Source organism: Phalaenopsis equestris, unplaced genomic scaffold (genome assembly GCF_001263595.1).
Source record: "Phalaenopsis equestris unplaced genomic scaffold, ASM126359v1 Scaffold000002, whole genome shotgun sequence".
Taxonomy (NCBI): Eukaryota; Viridiplantae; Streptophyta; class Magnoliopsida; order Asparagales; family Orchidaceae; genus Phalaenopsis; species Phalaenopsis equestris.
The window spans coordinates 34,386,455-34,407,542 of record NW_018164444.1 but is presented as its reverse complement, the minus strand read 5'-3'; the positions used below and the strand labels follow the sequence as shown (position 1 = coordinate 34,407,542).

The window sequence follows — 21,088 nt, the reverse complement described above, 5'->3', positions numbered from 1 at the left end:
TATATATATATATATCATTAATATTATAATTGTGTGTCTAACGTGTCTGAGTGACAATATTTTCAATAATAGATGTGTCCCGTATCTGTGTCACGTTCGTGTTCTCGTCTTTGTATCCGTGCAACATGGCCTAACTTGAATTGCTTCGATTGTAGAGGTCACTTGCTCGAAGTCCAATTTTGATGTGGCTTGGCCCAACAACTCTGTTTCAACATTTCAAATACATTGAAATTGTTTGATTGATGAGATCCATGAGGAACTTAATGTTTGTAGGTGGGTATATTATATTATTTGATGCAAGGTAGCCTTTTCTTGCCTAGTTTCAGGTAAATTTTACTTTTTTTATCCATTATTTTCATTATGCCACCTTGAGATTGTGGGCTAGATTAATCAAATCAAATTCCAGCTCATCTCAAGGGACAATACTTTGAGGTCAATGCTAGTTGTATAAATTCTTTTTTTCTTCTTTAGGACATAGACACCGAAATGCCATCCACTAAAGAGGATACTTTCACATGGATAAAGTTATGAAAAACATTAGAGAGAAAAAATGTCACGAAGATGGCATTCACAAAACGTCCAGACCTAAATTATACATATTCTATATTTCTGTTAATGAATCTTCCTCAAAATAGGAAAACTAAAACCCAGATGCATAGTATAATTTTATATTCCAAGTGTAAACATGTACAAGCCAAATGTACAATGAAGAAAAGCTATGATCTGGAGGCTTATAGATTTGTTTTCAGTTTCTTGAGAAGAGAATTACACATTTATCAAAAAAGCATCCCTGCCTACCCATAAGTGATACAAATGCAGCGAAAGATTAAGCATACCAGAAACGGGATTCTAGAAGTTACCTTTAACAAGAAAAATAATGAGATTTGCCCCATATAAATGGCATTGTAATATAATAGTAGGGTTATGGGAAAAAAAATCTGCAGGCGATATGGTTGATTTTATGGAGGATTCATTCCAGTCAAATAAATGGTTCATAATAAGCCTCTAGAAACAAACGCAATTAAAATGACAACCTTTGCAGCAAGCAAAAACAACAATAAACCAGAAGTATATTAGATAATGTCGTATTTGTAAGATAGCAACATTATCAATTCAAATATGCAGAATTTGCTTTATTAATTGATGCTCACCAGGTTTTCAGCCTTCAAATATGGACTCGCTTCAATGCTTGTAACGGTTGAAGAAACAAGAAAACTTCCCTGAAAAAATCGTAAGCATATTATTTTTTTATAAGGCAGTTTTGTTGCATAACATTATAGAAAAACATGCTACATTAAAGCAATATTATGGGACACCAACAATTGTAAGAGAACAAGATAAACACAGTAATTCAATCACGAACAAATAGTCAAGACAATCTAAGTCTAAACATAACATATTAACTAACTTATTTTTTTAAATTCATTCATAGAAGTTCACCTGTATATACAGATTCATGAAATCCACCACTCATGCAGCCCAAGACTGCTCCTCACCTCCATTACTTTAAAATTGTACTTTTCTAAGGTTATTAAATACAGTCCCAGAGGATACAATAGTGGGATGGTTGGTCATAAATTAATAATGCAGTCCCAGAGGATTTGATACAAACATTACCACTTAAAAATGCCACTCCTTGACAAAACATTAATAATTTGTCTTTCAATAATTCCCACTAAATTGCACGTTGTGTGTTATTACATAATGCATCTAATGATCTCTTATAAACTTCTTTTGATCAATATGAGCATATAATTACAAATTAATAATTTTATGCTATTTTAGACGACCATTTAATGGTTAACAATTTGAGATATAAGGATATGTCAAGGTGGGAACAAGAACGTTGAAAAGAATTCAGGCCCAACAGAGACACAATTTTGTTCATTCAGAAGGCAACAACATTCCAATAAATGAAAAACGTTGGAAAATTAAGGGGTTGTATGGGATCTTTTTTCTTTTTTATCCTCTATTTTTTGTTTAAATTGTTCTGTTCAAGTTTTGGCTTTAAACAAAACATATTTAATATGTTTGATTACGATATGGTTGTTTTTTAAAACACTGAAAACACCTAAAAATTATTTTGAGTCACCTAAAAGTTATTTTGAGTGCTTCCAAAAGTATGTTTATTTATTTTTAAAAATATAAGATAAAATTATACTAAAAATATATAAAACAAGCATGTTTTTAAAAACAAAAACAAAATTGATCCCGAACAAGACCTAAAGGATTTTCGCTAGATGTAGAATTTGAATACAAGAAATATTTAATAAACCCTGCACATTCGAAGATAATAAATATTGAAGGAATCAAACTAGAAAAATTATCATCATGAAAAATGCTAAATCTTGATGCATCTTCACAAATTGTTTGTATTTTCTTTGGGAATTAAGGTTTGTTGGGGGGAAGATAATTTCTATAGAGTAGTTTGGTTACAAAATTTACTCAATATTTAGAGAAAATTTAGGCTAAACCTTGCAAATCTATTTTTATCCATATGAGTCCTATCTTCTAAAATTTCATTTTAGGCTAAATCCCGAATTAAATAAATCTTAAGAAAAACAGGATTTGAGATATTTAACCAGTTCTACTCACTCTGTGTCTTCTTATCCTTCGTTTGAATATTATATCTTGAATAACAACTCGCTAGAATTTAACCAAATTTATCATCAACCATGCCAAGCAGTTTTTCAGGATTTAGCGCCTCTTGTATTTTCTAAATATCGACTGATAATATTTACTAAATCTTTCTTGCAGAGAAACAGCGCCTAAATTTGCTAATCATGAGAAAGGTAGGATTTAAAATACCCAAGATTTAACAAGTAGCAAGACTAAAAAAGGATTTATAAATACACTGGCATTAAAGGCTCCAAAATTCTATTTGGAAGGATTTAAGCAGGATTTTCCAAACATCTTTTCGATAAGATTTAAGCAAAACCATGTTTAATTCCAGCCCATGACAGGATACTAAACAACCCCTAAGGCTTGGTTACATCTATTAATTATACAAACCAAAGTCTCATTTTCAAGCACATCGAGAAGCTCAGCAGGCCCTGAACAGCAAGTAAAATGGAAACTTCTTTTACTGAACTAGCTTTTAAGCAACAACCAGCTTTCTGCACGAAAGAAATTCTAAGTACGTTTCAGCGCTGATGAAGCGAGACAAAGTTATGGCAGTTTCATCTCCTTTACAAACTTAGGTTTAGCTTGAGTCCTATAAGCACGTCCAGTCAAGAAGATGAAGTTTCTTCTCCTGAGACTTAACTTCTTCTCACCCAAGCTCCGAGCCATTTTCTTTTCCAACATTTACTAGTTTTTTGCCGACAACGTTTACTCCGACGACATTTGAACGCATAAGAAAATATAAAACAATAATCGAAATCAGGCATTGTTCGGCACAAATATTCATGGAGAAGATGATTTAACTGCATGCTAGGTCAAAAGAATAATGAAGCAAAGCGAAACACATGTCAAGCCATCTGTTGGAGATCAATGGAAAGCTTTTCTTAACATTACCAGCATCTGGGCTGAATCGAAGAGGCCGTTCTCCATAAGGGTCGCCATTTGATCTTTCGGGACCTCCATCCTTCCAGGATTCTCAAGAATCGGCGCAAGGTGAGGGTTTTTCCAAATAATAATCGGCTCCTGAAAGGACTGGAATGGAAGGAATTATTTCACTAACATCATTTATTAATTAATTTTTTATAATTGAGATTTTTATATAAGATTCACTCAAAATATTTAAAATAATATTTAAATCACTTTAATTTAAAATATAACATTTTAAACACCCAAAATTTTAATTATGAGTCAAACTTTTGGTCAAAGCTTTCGCTAATGAGTAAAGAATGATAGTTGTAATTAAAAAATGGGTCAAAATGTTATATTTATACTTTGAATTGTTAGAATGTTAAATTCTTTATTTTTAGTGATTGTTGTGTAAAAAAACCTTTAGATTTATATATCTAGCACCTAAAGTTCTGTATTTATATTAAAAATACTTTAGTGGGATAAATTTATACATGAATAAGGTGTGTTTAGCTTTTAAATGAATGTGATGGTGATATTTTAAATGTAATAAAAAATATTTTGAGAGTTATGCATGTAAATATTGAAGTTGTTTTGGTATATATGTAACTACATAACAATTATGTGGTATGTATATAAATTTTTTTTTTTAAGTTGAGCCAAATAATTTATATCAAATTGAAAATTAAATAATAATTTTTTGCATGACATTCGTGCCGGATTTTAAAAGGATTACATAGCATGGCTCTCACCCAAGTCATAATTAATATGACATCTATAATATCTAAAGACTCTATAAATAACTGCATCATTTGCATTTCTTAATGAGAAGTCCTCTACTTCTCAAATCTGACTGGTCCATTTATGCTCATGTGGTTTTCAAGTGCGCTTAGGTTGTTAGAAGTATTCCCGACCCAAACAGGGTATAAGTTAATTTGTTGGGAGTGTTTTCATCTTTGTAGTTAAACCTTCATTTCTATTTTTTACAGCGACATCCTTGTTATTTCGGCGGGTATAAGTCTTATCTATTGGAGCTCCACCTGATAGTCATGGATAGAGTTTTGTTCATTTAACCTTAGGTCTATCGAGGTCCCTGTGGACGACGCAATTTATAGATTACTGACCAGGGATTTGTGAACGAGTTGAGCCGACTACATTCACAGCCAAATAGACATAGGGTACTAGTAGCATGGGATAAAGGGTATGTGGTATACATACCCGGCTACCTTTACCATATAAGGATCACTCTTCCCTTCCTCTGACTACTCCTGTTGGGGTATGTCACTCATTTTGCCTTCGTGATATCATCTTGATGATCAGATTATAGATGAACTGTTGTTCGTTTGGGATATGGAGATTCGCCCTCTGTCCTTATAGCCCGGATGTGCTTTGACGTATCAGGATACCCCGTCGGCGTGATCTAGCTATTTTGTAGGCTTCGTATGCTGGTGAGTCTGTTACTCATGTGAGACCAGTTTTGGTGGCGTCGTTTTTTTCTCTGTCGGGAATATTTCTCGTGTTATTCAAGTATTATTGTGTGTTATTCATGTGTTATTGTATCATGAGAATATTCTTAGTGTTATAATAACACAATAACACATCAATAACACATGAATAACACGCAATAACATATGAATAACACGCAATAACACATGAATAACATGGGGAGGAATATTCCCCGTGTTACTACGCCGTTTTTTTCTCCTATCGCGCGTGGCGTGATTTTATTAGCTACGCACGGTATTTCTAAGTGCGTAGTACTGATGTAATATTTTTTCGTTTTTTCAAATAATAATCGGCTCCTGAAAGGACTGGAATGGAAGGAATTATTTCACTAACATCATTTATTAATTAATTTTTTATAATTGAGATTTTTATATAAGATTCACTCAAAATATTTAAAATAATATTTAAATCACTTTAATTTAAAATATAACATTTTAAACACCCAAAATTTTAATTATGAGTCAAACCTTTTGGTCAAAGCTTTCGCTAATGAGTAAAGAATGATAGTTGTAATTAAAAAATGGGTCAAAATGTTATATTTATACTTTGAATTGTTAGAATGTTAAATTCTTTATTTTTAGTGATTGTTGTGTAAAAAAACCTTTAGATTTATATATCTAGCACCTAAAGTTCTTTTTTTATATTAAAAATACTTTAGAAAGTCTCATTTTCAAGCACATCGAGAAGCTCAGCAGGCCCTGAACAGCAAGTAAAATGGAAACTTCTTTTACTGAACTAGCTTTTAAGCAACAACCAGCTTTCTGCACGAAAGAAATTCTAAGTACGTTTCAGCGCTGATGAAGCGAGACAAAGTTATGGCAGTTTCATCTCCTTTACAAACTTAGGTTTAGCTTGAGTCCTATAAGCACGTCCAGTCAAGAAGATGAAGTTTCTTCTCCTGAGACTTAACTTCTTCTCACCCAAGCTCCGAGCCATTTTCTTTTCCAACATTTACTAGTTTTTTGCCGACAACGTTTACTCCGACGACATTTGAACGCATAAGAAAATATAAAACAATAATCGAAATCAGGCATTGTTCGGCACAAATATTCATGGAGAAGATGATTTAACTGCATGCTAGGTCAAAAGAATAATGAAGCAAAGCGAAACACATGTTAAGCCATCTGTTGGAGATCAATGGAAAGCTTTTCTTAACATTACCAGCATCTGGGCTGAATCGAAGAGGCCGTTCTCCATAAGGGTCGCCATTTGATCTTTCGGGACCTCCATCCTTCCAGGATTCTCAAGAATCGGCGCAAGGGGAGGGTTTTTCCAAATAATAATCGGCTCCTGAAAGGACTGGAATGGAAGGAATTATTTCACTAACATCATTTATTAATTAATTTTTTATAATTGAGATTTTTATATAAGATTCACTCAAAATATTTAAAATAATATTTAAATCACTTTAATTTAAAATATAACATTTTAAACACCCAAAATTTTAATTATGAGTCAAACTTTTGGTCAAAGCTTTCGCTAATGAGTAAAGAATGATAGTTGTAATTAAAAAATGGGTCAAAATGTTATATTTATACTTTGAATTGTTAGAATGTTAAATTCTTTATTTTTAGTGATTGTTGTGTAAAAAAACCTTTAGATTTATATATCTAGCACCTAAAGTTCTTTATTTATATTAAAAATACTTTAGTGGGATAAATTTATACATGAATAAGGTGTGTTTAGCTTTTAAATGAATGTGATGGTGATATTTTAAATGTAATAAAAAATATTTTGAGAGTTATGCATGTAAATATTGAAGTTGTTTTGGTATATATGTAACTACATAACAATTATGTGGTATGTATATAAATTTTTTTTTTTAAGTTGAGCCAAATAATTTATATCAAGTTGAAAATTAAATAATAATTTTTTGCATGACATTCGTGCCGGATTTTAAAAGGATTACATAGCATGGCTCTCACCCAAGTCATAATTAATATGACATCTATAATATCTAAAGACTCTATAAATAATTGCATCATTTGCATGTCTTAATGAGAAGTCCTCTACTTCTCAAATCTTACTGGTCCATTTATACTCATGTGGTTTTCAAGTGCGCTTAGGTTGTTAGAAGTATTCCCGACCCAAACAGGGTATAAGTTAATTTGTTGGGAGTGTTTTCATCTTTGTAGTTAAACATTCATTTCTATTTTTTACAGCGACATCCTTGTTATTTCGGCGGGTATAAGTCTTATCTATTGGAGCTCCACCTGATAGTCATGGATAGAGTTTTGTTCATTTAACCTTAGGTCTATCGAGGTCCCTGTGGACGACGCAATTTATAGATTACTGACCAGGGATTTGTGAACGAGTTGAGCCGACTACATTCACAGCCAAATAGACATAGGGTACTAGTAGCATGGGATAAAGGGTATGTGGTATACATACCCGGCTACCTTTACCATATAAGGATCACTCTTCCCTTCCTCTGACTACTCCTGTTGGGGTATGTCACTCATTTTGCCTTCGTGATATCATCTTGATGATCAGATTATAGATGAACTGTTGTTCGTTTGGGATATGGAGATTCGCCCTCTGTCCTTATAGCCCGGATGTGCTTTGACGTATCAGGATACCCCGTCGGCGTGATCTAGCTATTTTGTAGGCTTCGTATGCTGGTGAGTCTGTTACTCATGTGAGACCATGAGATCCGCCCGTGGCGGGAGCTTTAAAAGCATCGAAGTATTTTCATGCAAAATAATCGTCCTTTGATAGCTTAATGCTAGGATCAAGAGTATTATTGGACAACCCTCGAGATGTAATTAATCAAGTGAGATACATCCCTTTTGGAGCACTCTTAACACCAAAACAGACAAACACACATGAATCTCTGGTTGTGGTCTTGTGTGTAGTCAGCATAGTATTTTTTCGTGGATATTGGTCCAAGATGCTTGTACCCGATATTGTTCTGGCGGACTTACTCGACTAATTCTTATGAGATTTATCACATGTAGGTTCTCTGCGTTTTATTTCTCTTGTTTGTCGTCTTTGTCGAATGTTTGAATTTTTTTGTCACTCTTTTATCATTCACATGATCCGGAAAGAGAGACTTATTTGGAAAAAGAAAGTATACGATGATGAACGAACTTGCGACTCATTTAAAAATAAAAAAGTAACGAATTCAATTAACATTACATTAATATGAATCATTATCTCCCTTATAATAATTCAACTCTCTTTCCAACCGTGCGTCATTTGAACTATGCATTACAAACATATTTTGCACCATTATCTTTAACTTATTAGCCAAGTGAACAAAATAAATATATGCTCATCGATGATTAGAATAAAATGTGTCATCATATCATCTATATAATGGATCACTTTCGAGTTAAAAAAAAAACAGCTTTGATGGTTATTAAAAAATATTTGAGAATACATATCACAAATAATTTATGCATTTATTTATGAAGCATCTACTTTTTTTTACATCTGCAACAGTAAAATTGTCCATATTAAAGACAATAACGAGGATAATTGAAAAGTGGAGCTTCAACCATACAGTCTAGCTATGTCATCTACTCATAACCACCTCAACAAATTGCAGCTACTGGATTCAATACTCCAATTAATTGATTCTATATACTTCTACCCCATGTATCAAAACGCCCAAATACATCTGTCGCTCCTTTTGCCTTCGTTGATATCATATTGATGACTCGATTACAGATGAGCTGTTGCTCATTTGGAATATGGAGATTTGTCCTCTGCCCTTATAGCCTGGATGTGCTTTGACGTGTCAAGATACCTTGTCTGCATGATCTCGCTATTTCGTAGGCTTCGTATGCCGGTGAGTTTGTTACTCTTGTGAGACCATGAGAGACTCGCTCTCCTCCCGCGGTGGGAGCTTTGAAAGCATCAAAGTATTTTCATGCGAAATAATTATCCTTTGATAACCCAATGTTATGATTAAGAGTATTCTTGGGCAACCCTCAAGATGTAATTAATCAAGCGGGATACATTCCTTTTGGAGCAATCTGAACCCCAAAATAGACAAACACGCCTGAATCTCTGGTCGTGGCATTGTGGGTAGTTTACATAGGTATTCTTTCGTGGATATTAGTCCAAGATACTTCTACCCGATCTTGTTTTGGTTCTTACTCAACTTATTCTCATGGGATTTATCACACGTAGCCTCTCAGCGTTTTATTTCTCTTGTTTGTCATCTTTGTCGAATGTTTGTATTGTCTGGTTACTCTCTTCTCCTGATCATTCACATGCTCCGAAAATAGAGACTTATTCGGAAAAAAGGAAGTATGCGATGATGAACAAATTGGTGACTCATTAGAAAAAAAAATGAAACAACAGAGAACAGTTGGTTCCCCTATATCTTAAGTTAATAGCTATTAGAACGACATCTTAATGTGTTATAGGTACAATCAATATGTAATAATGTAAGTTACCATGATTGAACTTACACATGAGAGGGAAAAAGATAAAACAATTGTTAATTCTTGTCGACATCACTGATATTTATACGATCAATAAAATTAATCAGGAAAATGATAGATTCGATTGTATTGCAATCATTAAGATTTTTTGAAAATGTGATATTAATAAAGTTAGATGACAATGCATTTAAAAATTTGTTGAACATATGACTCCTAGATCCATTTTCTTAGGATCTTTGGTTTTGTTATTATTCAGCATTATCTCATTCAATTCTTAAGTTTCTTCTCGCATAAAATGTGGATATGGTACATTGATGAATGTTTTGTCATCTCTTATATATTCACATTGGTACATATTTTTTAGTTCTCTGGGCGTTATTTTACTTATTTGTTTGACATTTTGATCTTATATAAGACTGTCAAAATAGATAAATTGGCACATTGGTAATTGATGTCTGATGAGGTTCTAAGTGAAATTTTTGGTGTATTGTACGTGTTACCATCTTCATTTGAACGTCATAAATTTTTTTGTTTTTATTTATGAGTTAGCAATGGCTAGAGAGCATTAATAATTGGCATTTGGAGCGAACATCTCTAAATTTAATAAATTAAAGAAACAGTATAGCTGAATCATAATGCTAACTAAGAAATACAATGTAAATAAGCATCGCATGCCCAAAATAAAATGTTTTAACTTAATATCATTATCTTTCCATTATAAAATAATATTTTTTATTGGAAGTGCATTTGGCCTATTCATTTATTCCATCATCCCTTTCTTTTATCATTTGATCAAGCTCTTTGTAAGAAGGCATCAAAGTTTGACATAAAGCGATTGAAGGAGAGTAAATCTCATCCGACTTTTATGCCCGAGTTTCAAGCTTTACTTCTTGATGTTTATGAAAAACGAAAGCAGCTGAATCTTGCATAGAACATAATTGCGAGGAGTGTTTTGGTATGGTGTCAATTAATTTATACCTTTCACCACTGATAGAATGACAAATTTTTTATGCTAGTTTTGGCCAGTTGTCCATCAATTTTGTTCTTCTTATGCTGATTTGACATGTTATTTTGGTAAGGTAAGATTTTAATTCTTTTACACATCATAAACTGACATGATTTATTCATTTTACTAGACACTGATTGTTCTCAATGATCTTCCTCAATGTTATCTGATTGATGCACGCTCTGTTTCTTGGGTGATGGCATCATGGTCGTGGAAATATCTCTAGATACAACTTAGTCTGTTGATGCTTTAATATATTGTTTGCTCTTTCTATGAATCTTGTATGATCCTATTTATTTCGGTTTACCTATTATTCTAAAAATCAATCTTTTATGAACCCATAAGCCAAGCACAGATAAAATGAAGTGCTTTAAGACAGTTATGCATTCAATTTCTTCTCACATGTTTATTTGAATAAAATCAAATGTGCGTATTGGTATCATTTTAAGTTTGAATAAGATTCCAATCACCTCTCATTTCTTAATGGCACAATATGTTTTTATCACTATTATTGTAGGTTAACCTAATAATGCATATTTTATAGACCTCACATTATCCAATTCAAACATGCAACTCCCTGTAGTTTACATTTATTTGGTGAAATAATTTTAGCTAAGTTAGGCTCTGTGATTTTCTTTTTGGATTTTTAAGACAAAAAAAATCAATATCTTATGCATCTGTTATTTTATCTAAATATGCATTGGATTGTGACTCCATTACAATGAATGTTGTGGGAGACAATAATAAATATGTATCGAATCACTAATTATTTATTATTTTCAATATTTTACTATATTAAATTTAATTTAACTAATGTTGATATGAGTTAAATAAATATGGTAAGCTATTCCTTGGGCATGCACATCCTTAAAATTTAAATAAACGATGAAAAGTTTACTTAAATTTATATGAATTTACATTTAAATTTATTTTTAGGATTTAATTCAAAAAAATATTTTACAATATTTTGATTGAATTATATTTGCATCCAAATAGCCAAACAACCAAGCTAGACACTAAGGGGTTGTTTGGCGGCCGATTTTAAGGAGAATTTACACAAGATTTATGCAAAATCCTTCCAAACGGCTAAAAAGGCATTCATAAGTATCCCATTTTACCTTAAATCTAGCGGGAATAAGGATAGACATGTTTTAGAAAAGTTAAAGCGTTGAGGATGATAAATCTTATTAAAATTGTAAAAAAATTTCTCTGCATTTATTAGGATTTACTTCTTAACACACCCAACAGTTTTCATAATTTAACCCTTTAAGATTTCATAAATTTGGATTCATAGAATTCACTAAATCATATTTTAAACCAAATTTGCTTGCAACCAAACAACCACTAACACTAGATACCTAGATAGTTTTTTTCAATATAATATTTTAATTAGGTTTACATAGTTACAAATAGGGGCGTAAAAAAGCCATGCTCGAGCGAGCTCAGACTCGGCTTTTGTTCGACTCATTAAAAAATATCACTATTCGAGTTTGACTTGTTAATATATTAAGAAAAAAAATAATGTTAGCGCATTTGCTTAGCAAGGCAAACACAAGTTGTTCGTAGATAACGAGCCACTTTGACATATGTAGTCAAACAATTGTAAGATTTTTAGTGTAAAAATGAGTTTTAAGTTATATTATTTATATTAAAAAAATGAGTTTTAAGTTATATTATTTAAGTAAAACTTAATATATTTTTAATTTTATTTTTTAATAAATAATTTTAGTTGATTTAGTTAAGTAAATTATTTAAAAATAGTACATCAATTATATATTTATTTATTTAGAGAAATGAGTACAACACCAATAAACAAATTTTTATTCTTTAGTTTATGCATAAGGCGCAAAATAATTATGAGGAGCTACAGCATATTCAGAAGAGGAGTATAGTTGCAAAGGCCTCAACGTCATGCTCGATAATATGGTTTTTATATATCACGAACAGATTTCCTTGACCCGAAACTACGGTGCCGCCATAACAGATCCAGGTGCCAGAGGACGTTAGGTGGGTCAAGGTTCTGCTTTTCCGCCACCGAAACCCTTATTCCTTCTCTGGTTTTCCAACTTGTCTCCGTCGTCTTCGTCTCCTTCCTCCTTCTGGCCATCGACGCTTGTCGGCGCATCTTTGACGCAGGTTCCGAAGGCAAATACACGTGCTGTTTTGTTTTTTCGTTGGATGTATATTTTTTGTTTTTGTGGTTTTTTTTCACTGTTCGCGATTCATTTTATCTACATGACTTTACTGTTGGATTGAATTTATCTTTTGTTGCACGCATATCTGTTTGTTACGGCGAAACAAATGTTTGAATTCAGGATTGTTAAATCCCTCCGAGAAATCGTAAAAACTGAAACCAACAGCCAAACAGTTTATCGTGCTGCAGCAACATTTAGCTTTTGTCATGCAATATAGTTAGCTTTTGTCATGCCATATAGTTAGCTTTTGTCATGCCATATAATTTTATTGCTTTTATCATATCAGGCTTTTAGGGGCTGTCTGGCAACAGATGGGATTTAACTTATTGGGATTTAGTAAATAACATAAATCCGGATTTACTAAATTCTGAAAACTTTCTGGCAAAGGATTTACAAAATCCTATAAATCCTGTAATACTGTTTTACAAGTTCTGGCAGGATTTAAAAACCAGTTAACAGTTGTTTGTCACGGACAAAAAAGTCTCACATATGCTAGGTGTAGTGCCGAAACGGGATTTAAATCCTGGGCTGTCCACCACCCCAAAGAGCTCTTTTGGGAGGCGACAAGTGGTATCAGACCAGATTACTGCCTGCCAGGTGTGTGGACTCTCCATGGTCCAGTGGGACCTTCGGTGGAGCCGATCCGTGAGGAGCCGATCCGTGACGAGGAGGACATCACGTGATTGGGTGGAGGAGAATGTCACGGACAAAAAGTCCCACTTAGGCTTGTTGTAGGGCCGAAAAGCATTAAATCCTGGGATGCCCACCACCTCAAAGAGTTCTTTTAGAAGGTGACATGTTGGAGTAAAAAAAAGAGCCATACATAGATGTTCTTGAGGTTCTCTCTAAAAAAACAAGTGATTATAATTTCAGATTATAAAAAACTGTTTTTAACATTCCCAAATCTTATGCCGAGCAAAAGTAATATAAAATTTTGGAACATTTTTCAGTACGTCATAAGTGTCAATAGTTCATTAAAAAAACTTTTTGTTTTCAGCAAGCAAAGGTCCAATTTTTGTCTCAACATCAAGAGCAGTCTGATCTGATGGATGGAACAACTAGACAAAAACGTCAACACTTTTTAAACTATAATTCAAAGAGATGAAAATTCATACAACTAGCCTTTCTCGCACCATTTCAACAACACTGGGCAATCTGATTTGGTTGAAGACAAGCTATAATTCAATAGCACCAGGCAATGTTTGACATAGATTTTGAGTGGCTAATGCTTGGGATCAAGCTCATGGTCATACATTGATACAAGTATGAATGTTCCATGCCATGTTTAAATATCACATGCCAAAAATCCCTTCTCTCCATATACAAGTAATAAAAAAATGCAAATAATAACTAACATCCGTCTGTTTTAAACCATAAGCACATCACAGTTGACAATGCTTTAGTATTAGGGACATCCATATATTTTCCAGCAATGGTGCACGGTGCAACGGTCACCATGTGAAAGCATAAGTCATCCAAGCTGCTATGCCACCACGTCAAACAATACTTAAACTTCCCCTAATTCTTCATCAAATCAAGTGTTTCATCAAATGTAAAATGACACAAGCAATCACAATATCGTTCTATATGTCTAATGGAAACTGACGCATGTGTGCTAAAATCTGAATCCTCTCATTCCATATGTCAAATGTTCTGCCAACTACATTTCATAATTGGGCATGATGATGGTTATACGTTTCTTTTGCTCCAAGAGTAACTCCTAGTTCATAATCCACGGTACTCACTAAGAAGATATCGACAACTATGATAAGGTGCTTTAAATTTGTTAGTATTAACATATTCCGAGTCAACGATATAGTATCTTCCTTGTGGCACACGAAAAGACCCTTGGTCAACCAACCATCGAAGGACCCTCATATAGCTGATGATCCCTCCCAACCAGTTGCAAGGAAAACGAATTGACGATCAAATGAAACAACCACCATCACATTTTTTGATGTGAATCTTTTTCAGTTACGATATCTGTTATGTGAATCCCGATCAACGACAACAGGAATTTGTCTACCATCGATTGCCCCAATGACATTTTCGAAGAAGAGATAAAATTGTTGCTTAAATTGTATGAATGGGTGATATTCGAAATCCTCGGTTGGCAATCAAATATATTTTTCAATCAGAGAGATAATGACTTGCATTACACGATTGAAGAACCTCCTAACTGTTTCCAACGAATGCTGAAAGAATTCACACAATTGTCTATAAGAATGAGAATGTGCAACTCCTCTAAGAAAAATTCCAAGTTGTTTCAAAACAGTCATATTTTTGGTATCTATTAATATATTGTGATTTATTAGAATGTTCATAATTGGGTAAATGCTAATGTTGGGAGCCTGAAATAATTATAGCAACGTCTGTGATGCCCAACAAGGACAACCATAACATAATGATGTCCCGTGTATGCCCTATTAAACATCAGTCTCGGTAGGACCTCATCAACGTCGAATGAACTACTATCCATCACTCTAGGTAATAGCTTAGTAAGGGCGTTAGTTACATTAATGTAATTGTTAATGAGATTGTACATATTGTTCGATAATGTTCCGCGAGAGTAAATAGACATACCTGTGATATTGAAACAATTTTTTTAGTACACAATACGACATGGAGATAATATTTCATTGAGCTTTAATAAAAAATGGTTACAATGGAAAAGGCTACTTGAATGATAGATTGAACAAAATAACACAACTAATATAACAAAAGATATGAAATACAAAGGAAAATTAAACTACAGTACAATAATGATGCTAGAGGATCACTCTCAGTGAAATAAATAAAATACAATTAAAACAAACTATAGTCGACGATCTTCAAATCTATGTTAGATATGAATAATAACGAGGTTGTTTAGCTAGAATGTGCTCAACCCAACTTTGAAGCTTAGGACCGTGGTATCTTAAGAGAACATACCTATTATTTTCATCTTTGTTGAGCACATCCAGAACGGCTAGTGCGGCTTCTTCCGATATTTCGACTAAATTTCCTATTTTTGTAAGACAATCATTCATTGATACCAGGGTGTTATGATCCAACTATTCTTTTAGAGCCCGCAATGTTTTCCACCCGCGCAGAGATTAATTTGTTAAATGCCTCCTTATCGGCTCTTTTTTTAGATTACCGAGACACCAAAATTTTATCAACGCTGCTTCTTTTGGTTCCAACACTTTGTGGGTCTATCTCTTGATCTTCCATTGAGTAACTGTTGAAGGTCTGCACATGGTTTGTCGGCGTGCTAAGATCCTCGATAAAGGTAACTCCATTTGAAGCCATGAATTCATCTTCGACTATGTAATCCATTGGTGCAGTTACAGTCTCACAAACAGATTTTCGCATAAAATCTTCATCAATTATCTATTTTGCTCGTACTCACAACAATATTTTGCACACAAATCTTTTCGAATATATTGTACTGGCGAAATGGATTTCGTCTAAAAGGACTCAACCTTGAATATCTCTGTAATTCATTGACTTTAATTTATTCGTGCAAGCACAATTACGTAAGTGCAATAATTTGGAATAAGTTATATTTATCTTACATCTAGGATCTCTTCCCATAGCTCATTGGTTGCTACTGGTAAGTATGACTCTTCACATCCATTAGATAGTTCATACACAATCTTGAAATCGACTTTCATATTTTTTAACTTAGTCATCACAACTGGTATGAAATATGACGCGCCTAATCGTCTATTAAGTGTTTTGACGATATCACTCCATAAACTTTTTTTCAGCACACCCAAGAGAATATTTCCACAGATGTTTTGCTCCATAAGTAACTCTTCTAGAACAACATTTTGTTGTTTCGACCACTGCAATGTGCGAGTTAAACTCCTGGGTTCTCCGAACTGTACCGGTGAGTCCTCATCAAGAGTTGGTTGTGAGTTGCCACTACCACGACTTAGTGAACTTTCGGGCACAAATTTCTTCATTTCTACGGATAAAATGTTGTATGGTCAATGTAACTATGAGAAATATAAAAACTAAAGAAAACAAATTAAGTTTAAATGGTATACCGAATCCAAAAGGCAACCATTTCATGGTATTTGTGCAAGCCAGATTCTAAACTACAAAAGTTAAGGTTCCACTCACCGGCATAACCTTTCTTTATATTGATTTTGATTCCAGTTAGAATTTGCTGTTTTTGGGAAATGGCATGAGCTATCACATTATGGATACGCCTTGTTCAAGTTGATATGCTAACTTTATATAGGAAAAAATATTATGATAGATACTTAGATTCACATGTTTTTTGACTTCCTCAAATTAATGTTTCTGGATATTGAGTCGCGTTCTCAATAATATGCCGGCTCTGTTACAGAAGGTTCAAATCATTTTTATTTGAATTTTTTACGCTAAATTTCTTGTGGTATTTTAAAGTCTCATCTATGCAATAGTGATTCCTTAGGAGAAACGATAGATGGTTCCATGTAGGCAATGCTTAGGAGGAGGCCTTAAGCTATGATGTGATAATTATACAAATTGTTCGCCATCTTCTTTTATTCCGGGACATAATTTTAACCTACATAACATGTTATTGTTCACAACCTCGTGACACTTTATCTAGCTTTACTTGCATTACAAGTTGTAAGTTTATAATATGACTGTGAGATAGACTTTTATGTGCATTCATTTCTTTGAAAAGTGAAATTTTGAAGCTTGAAATTATTACTTTCATCTTTGTGCAGGTTCTGAAATCATGTTGCAAGGTCAAGCAGGTGACAATACTCCTTTATACCACTCTTTTCTCTTGGTTATGTTTTAGTTGGTTTTGTTTCAGTGTAATTGTATGTGATAAGAAAAGAAAACACATTTATAAATTTAATGAAGGAATTGTAAATCTGTTTTGAAATTTACTTTGAAGAAGGCAGTCAAGAGTGATTCGTTTGACACTTAAATGTCAAGAAACATCAGAGACAATTGATTCACTCATATTTTTGTTATTATATTATCTTAATAGCAATTGAGAACAGTTGGTTCATCTACATCTTAAGTTAGTAGCTACTGGAATGACATTTTAATGTATTATTGGTACAATCAATATGTAATAATTTAAGCTATCCTAGTTGAACTTACACCAGAGGGAAAAAGATAAAATCCTCTTTGATTCTTGTTGACATCACTGATATTTATACGATCAATAAAATTGATCAGGAAAATGACGGAATCAGTTGTATTTCTATCATTAAGATTTTTGAAAATGTGATATTAATAAATTTAGATGACAATGCATTTCAGAAATTGTTGAATGAACGACTTCTTAGTATCTTTGTTTTTGTTATTATTTAACAATATCATATTCAATTCTTAGTTTTTTTTTTCACACATAAAAATGTAGATATAATAGATTGATGACTTATCTATCATCTCTTATATATTCACTTCAGTACATATTTTGTAGTTTTCCGGGTGTTATTTTATTTATTTGTTTGACATTTTAATCCTATATAAGACCGTCAAAATAGATAAATTGGTAGATTGGTAATGGATATCTAATGAGTTTAAGTGAAAAATTTAGCGCTTTATATGTAACCATCTTCATCATAAGGTCATAATCATTTTTTTTCCTTTTTATTTTTTTGCTTTTAGAGCTAGCAATGGCTAGACAGCATTAACAATTGGCATTTGGAGTGAACCCCCAACTTCTGTAAATTTAATAAATTTGAGAAACAACCTAACTGAATGCGAATGCAAGCTAGGAAATACAGTGTAAATAAGCATTGCATGCCCATAAAATATTGTTATAACTTAATATCATTATCTTTCCATTTAATTATTTTTTTAATTGCCAGTGCATTTGGCCTGTTCATCGATTTCATCATCCCTTTCTTGTTCATTTAATCTAGATCTTTGCAAGAAGGCATCAAAGTTGGAGTTAAAGGAATTGAAGGAGAGCAAATTTTATGCTGCTTTTATGTCTGAACTTGAAGCTTTACTTCTTGATGTTTATTGCAGCCTGCTTCCAACTGCAGGCGAATATGAAAAAAGAAAGCAATTGATCCTTGCATATACCATGGTTGTGAGGAGTATTTTTGGTAGGTTTCTATTAATTTATAGATTTCGCTACTAATGTTGTTTTGGCTAGTGCCCATCAATTTTTATCCCTTTCTGTTGATTTGGTTTGTTGTTTTGGCTAGTTAAGATTTGAATTCTGTTACACATCATGTGTTGACATGACTTATTGATTTACTAGAACACTGATTGCTATCAATGACCTTGCTCAATGTTATCTAATTGATGTACTCTCTTTGTCTTGGTATTGGCATGATGGTTGTGGAAATAACGCTAGATACAGTTTAGCCCGTTGATGCTTTAATATGTTGTTCTGCTTTTTGTATGAATCTTGCATGATCCTAATTATTTTTTTTTACTTTTATTTCCTATAATCAATCTTGTACGAGCCCAGAGGCTGTGCAGAGATGTACTGGAGTGCTTTAAGACAGTTTTGCATTCAATTTCTTCCCACATGTCTATTTGAATTGAATCAAAATGTGAGTATTGGTGGCATTTTAAGTCAGAATAGGCATCCCATTGCCTATTTCAAATAAAAATTGAATTTGACACGAAACTCAACATACAATTGTCCATTCTTTAAAAACTAATACTTGTTGTTGAATGAATTTATTTTAAATTTGGAACATGAAGCTTTAAAATACCTCCATTGTTCGAATAAGATTAAGGGTGGGCATGCTAAGTTGGCCAAGTCTCTTTCATCCTTTCATTGTATTTCAAGTCAAATTTCATTTTTGTTCTCTTCCTTCATGTCCAATTGGTGCTTTGCATATTATTTTAATTTCTAACATGGATCCATCTTTCTTCCTCTTTTGACTTTTTTTTTCGGATTTTGGATGACTTCTCTTAGGTTGCTTCCATCATACCCTATTAACCTTCTATTGCTCATCATTCTCGCTTGTTTGCAAATGTTCAAACAGAAGAGGCGCTACAAAAGGATAAAAGCCATAGTGCGACTATTCTGGAAGCATCTCAGTCAAATTAGATTTGTAGTCAGAACTTGAACCAATTTTTTCTTTAGGTTTAGAGGTGCTTGTGGTTGCTTTTGTCTGCCATGCAATAGTGTTTGCTCCATCCCAATTTTCATTGATCCTAACTCACATCTTGCATCAACTCTTTCCATCCCTCAAATTCATTGATCCTTATGGAGGTAGTTTTAAGTAGGATTTTGAAGTAAAAATTAGCTGGGAACAGGGCTGACTGCCTTGGGAGTTGTATTGATAGACATCTTCTGGTTGTAAGGAGGTGACCGTTATTGAATAAGAGTTGGCTGGCTGCTACTTTGGGTGGTGTCCTACTGCAGTGTCAGCAAGGAAGGCAATATGCTGGCGCCAAAACAACATAACATAAAAGGAAATATAATACTATAAACATAGAGTAAAAACTTTCACGTGGAACTAATCTCATAATATTAGAGCTCACACTAATACTAAAAGTACCGGTGATTGGGTTAGGAGAGGGTTTAGATTCAACATATGCCAAGGAAGGTAGAGGTAGACATAAAAAAACCTGGGCATGTTGTATATAAACATTCTTAATTTATTAAAATTAAGTAAAAATATGACACTCATTACTACATAATGGAGAAAGAGGATTAATGTAACCGACTTCTCTTAGTTGTTGTTGTTGTACTCTAATACAAAGAGTATGTGGGATGGGAATCTTGTTAGAGCACACTGTGTGTCGATTATTTTAAGGAATCTAAAGTAAGAAGGCGATTGAGAGTAAAGCAAAAGTACAAGAGAGAGACAGAGGGAGGGAGGGAGGGTGGAGGGAGTAGTCAACAAACATGTCATCAATAATCATTCCATCATTTAAATGGTAGCACTAGGGATCCTTTTATACAAAAAAGAGTCCTTATGTATGTATTAAATTTTTTCTTACAAAATAAGATAAAGTTGATAACAAATTATAAACAATCTTTTGTATCTTAATGCAGTCACATTTAAATAAAATAATAAATGAAGATTGTTGGTTATTCACACATGTTGCCATTTTTCTAAGTAACAATTATTATTATTATATTATACGTGCGATGTGCGCACGCACACACACACAGATATACATATATATATATATATATATATTTATTTATTTATTTATGCACATACATACATGCATAAATGCATACATATATAAACATGCATGCATGTAAATATAGACACACACACACACACACACATATATATATATGTATGTATGTATACATATCAATGCATGTATGTATATATTTAGATATGTATGCATATGTGTATACTTATGTATTTGTATGTGTTTGTATATATGTATGTATGTATCTACATATGTCTATATACATACATTTATTTTTATACATGTATATACTGTATATATGTATAGATACATGTACACACAAAAATATAAATATAAATAAATAATATAAATAAATAATATATATATATATATATATA

General features: G+C 32.9%; 2 protein-coding genes across 6 annotated transcripts in view; one reads left to right on the top strand and one right to left on the bottom strand.

Annotated features, from left to right (window-relative positions):
- LOC110023594 (anaphase-promoting complex subunit 7) overlaps positions 1–6,321 on the bottom strand; it is a 70,753-nt gene extending 64,432 nt beyond the window's left edge. The window contains exons 1-2 of one of the 3 annotated variants that reach the window (XM_020723090.1): positions 6,196–6,321; positions 1,152–1,220 (exon numbers count right to left, since the gene is read on the bottom strand). In XM_020723090.1, coding sequence (XP_020578749.1) covers positions 1,152–1,220; positions 6,196–6,264 — 138 coding nt within the window. In that variant the 5' untranslated portion in view covers positions 6,265–6,321. Of the gene's footprint in view, positions 1–1,151; positions 1,221–3,516; positions 3,637–6,195 lie in introns of those variants that run through there. The other 2 variants (XM_020723094.1, XM_020723084.1) reach the window with 2 other exon arrangements.
- Positions 6,322–12,340: 6,019 nt separating this feature from the next.
- LOC110024601 overlaps positions 12,341–21,088 on the top strand; it is a 31,786-nt gene continuing 23,038 nt past the window's right edge. Inside the window, exons 1-3 of one of the 3 annotated variants that reach the window (XM_020724665.1) lie at positions 12,341–12,570; positions 17,336–17,365; positions 18,494–18,682. In XM_020724665.1, the coding sequence (XP_020580324.1) occupies positions 17,347–17,365; positions 18,494–18,682 (208 nt within the window). In that variant the 5' untranslated portion in view covers positions 12,341–12,570; positions 17,336–17,346. Of the gene's footprint in view, positions 12,580–17,335; positions 17,366–18,493; positions 18,683–21,088 lie in introns of all 3 variants that reach the window. The other 2 variants (XM_020724674.1, XM_020724684.1) reach the window with 2 other exon arrangements.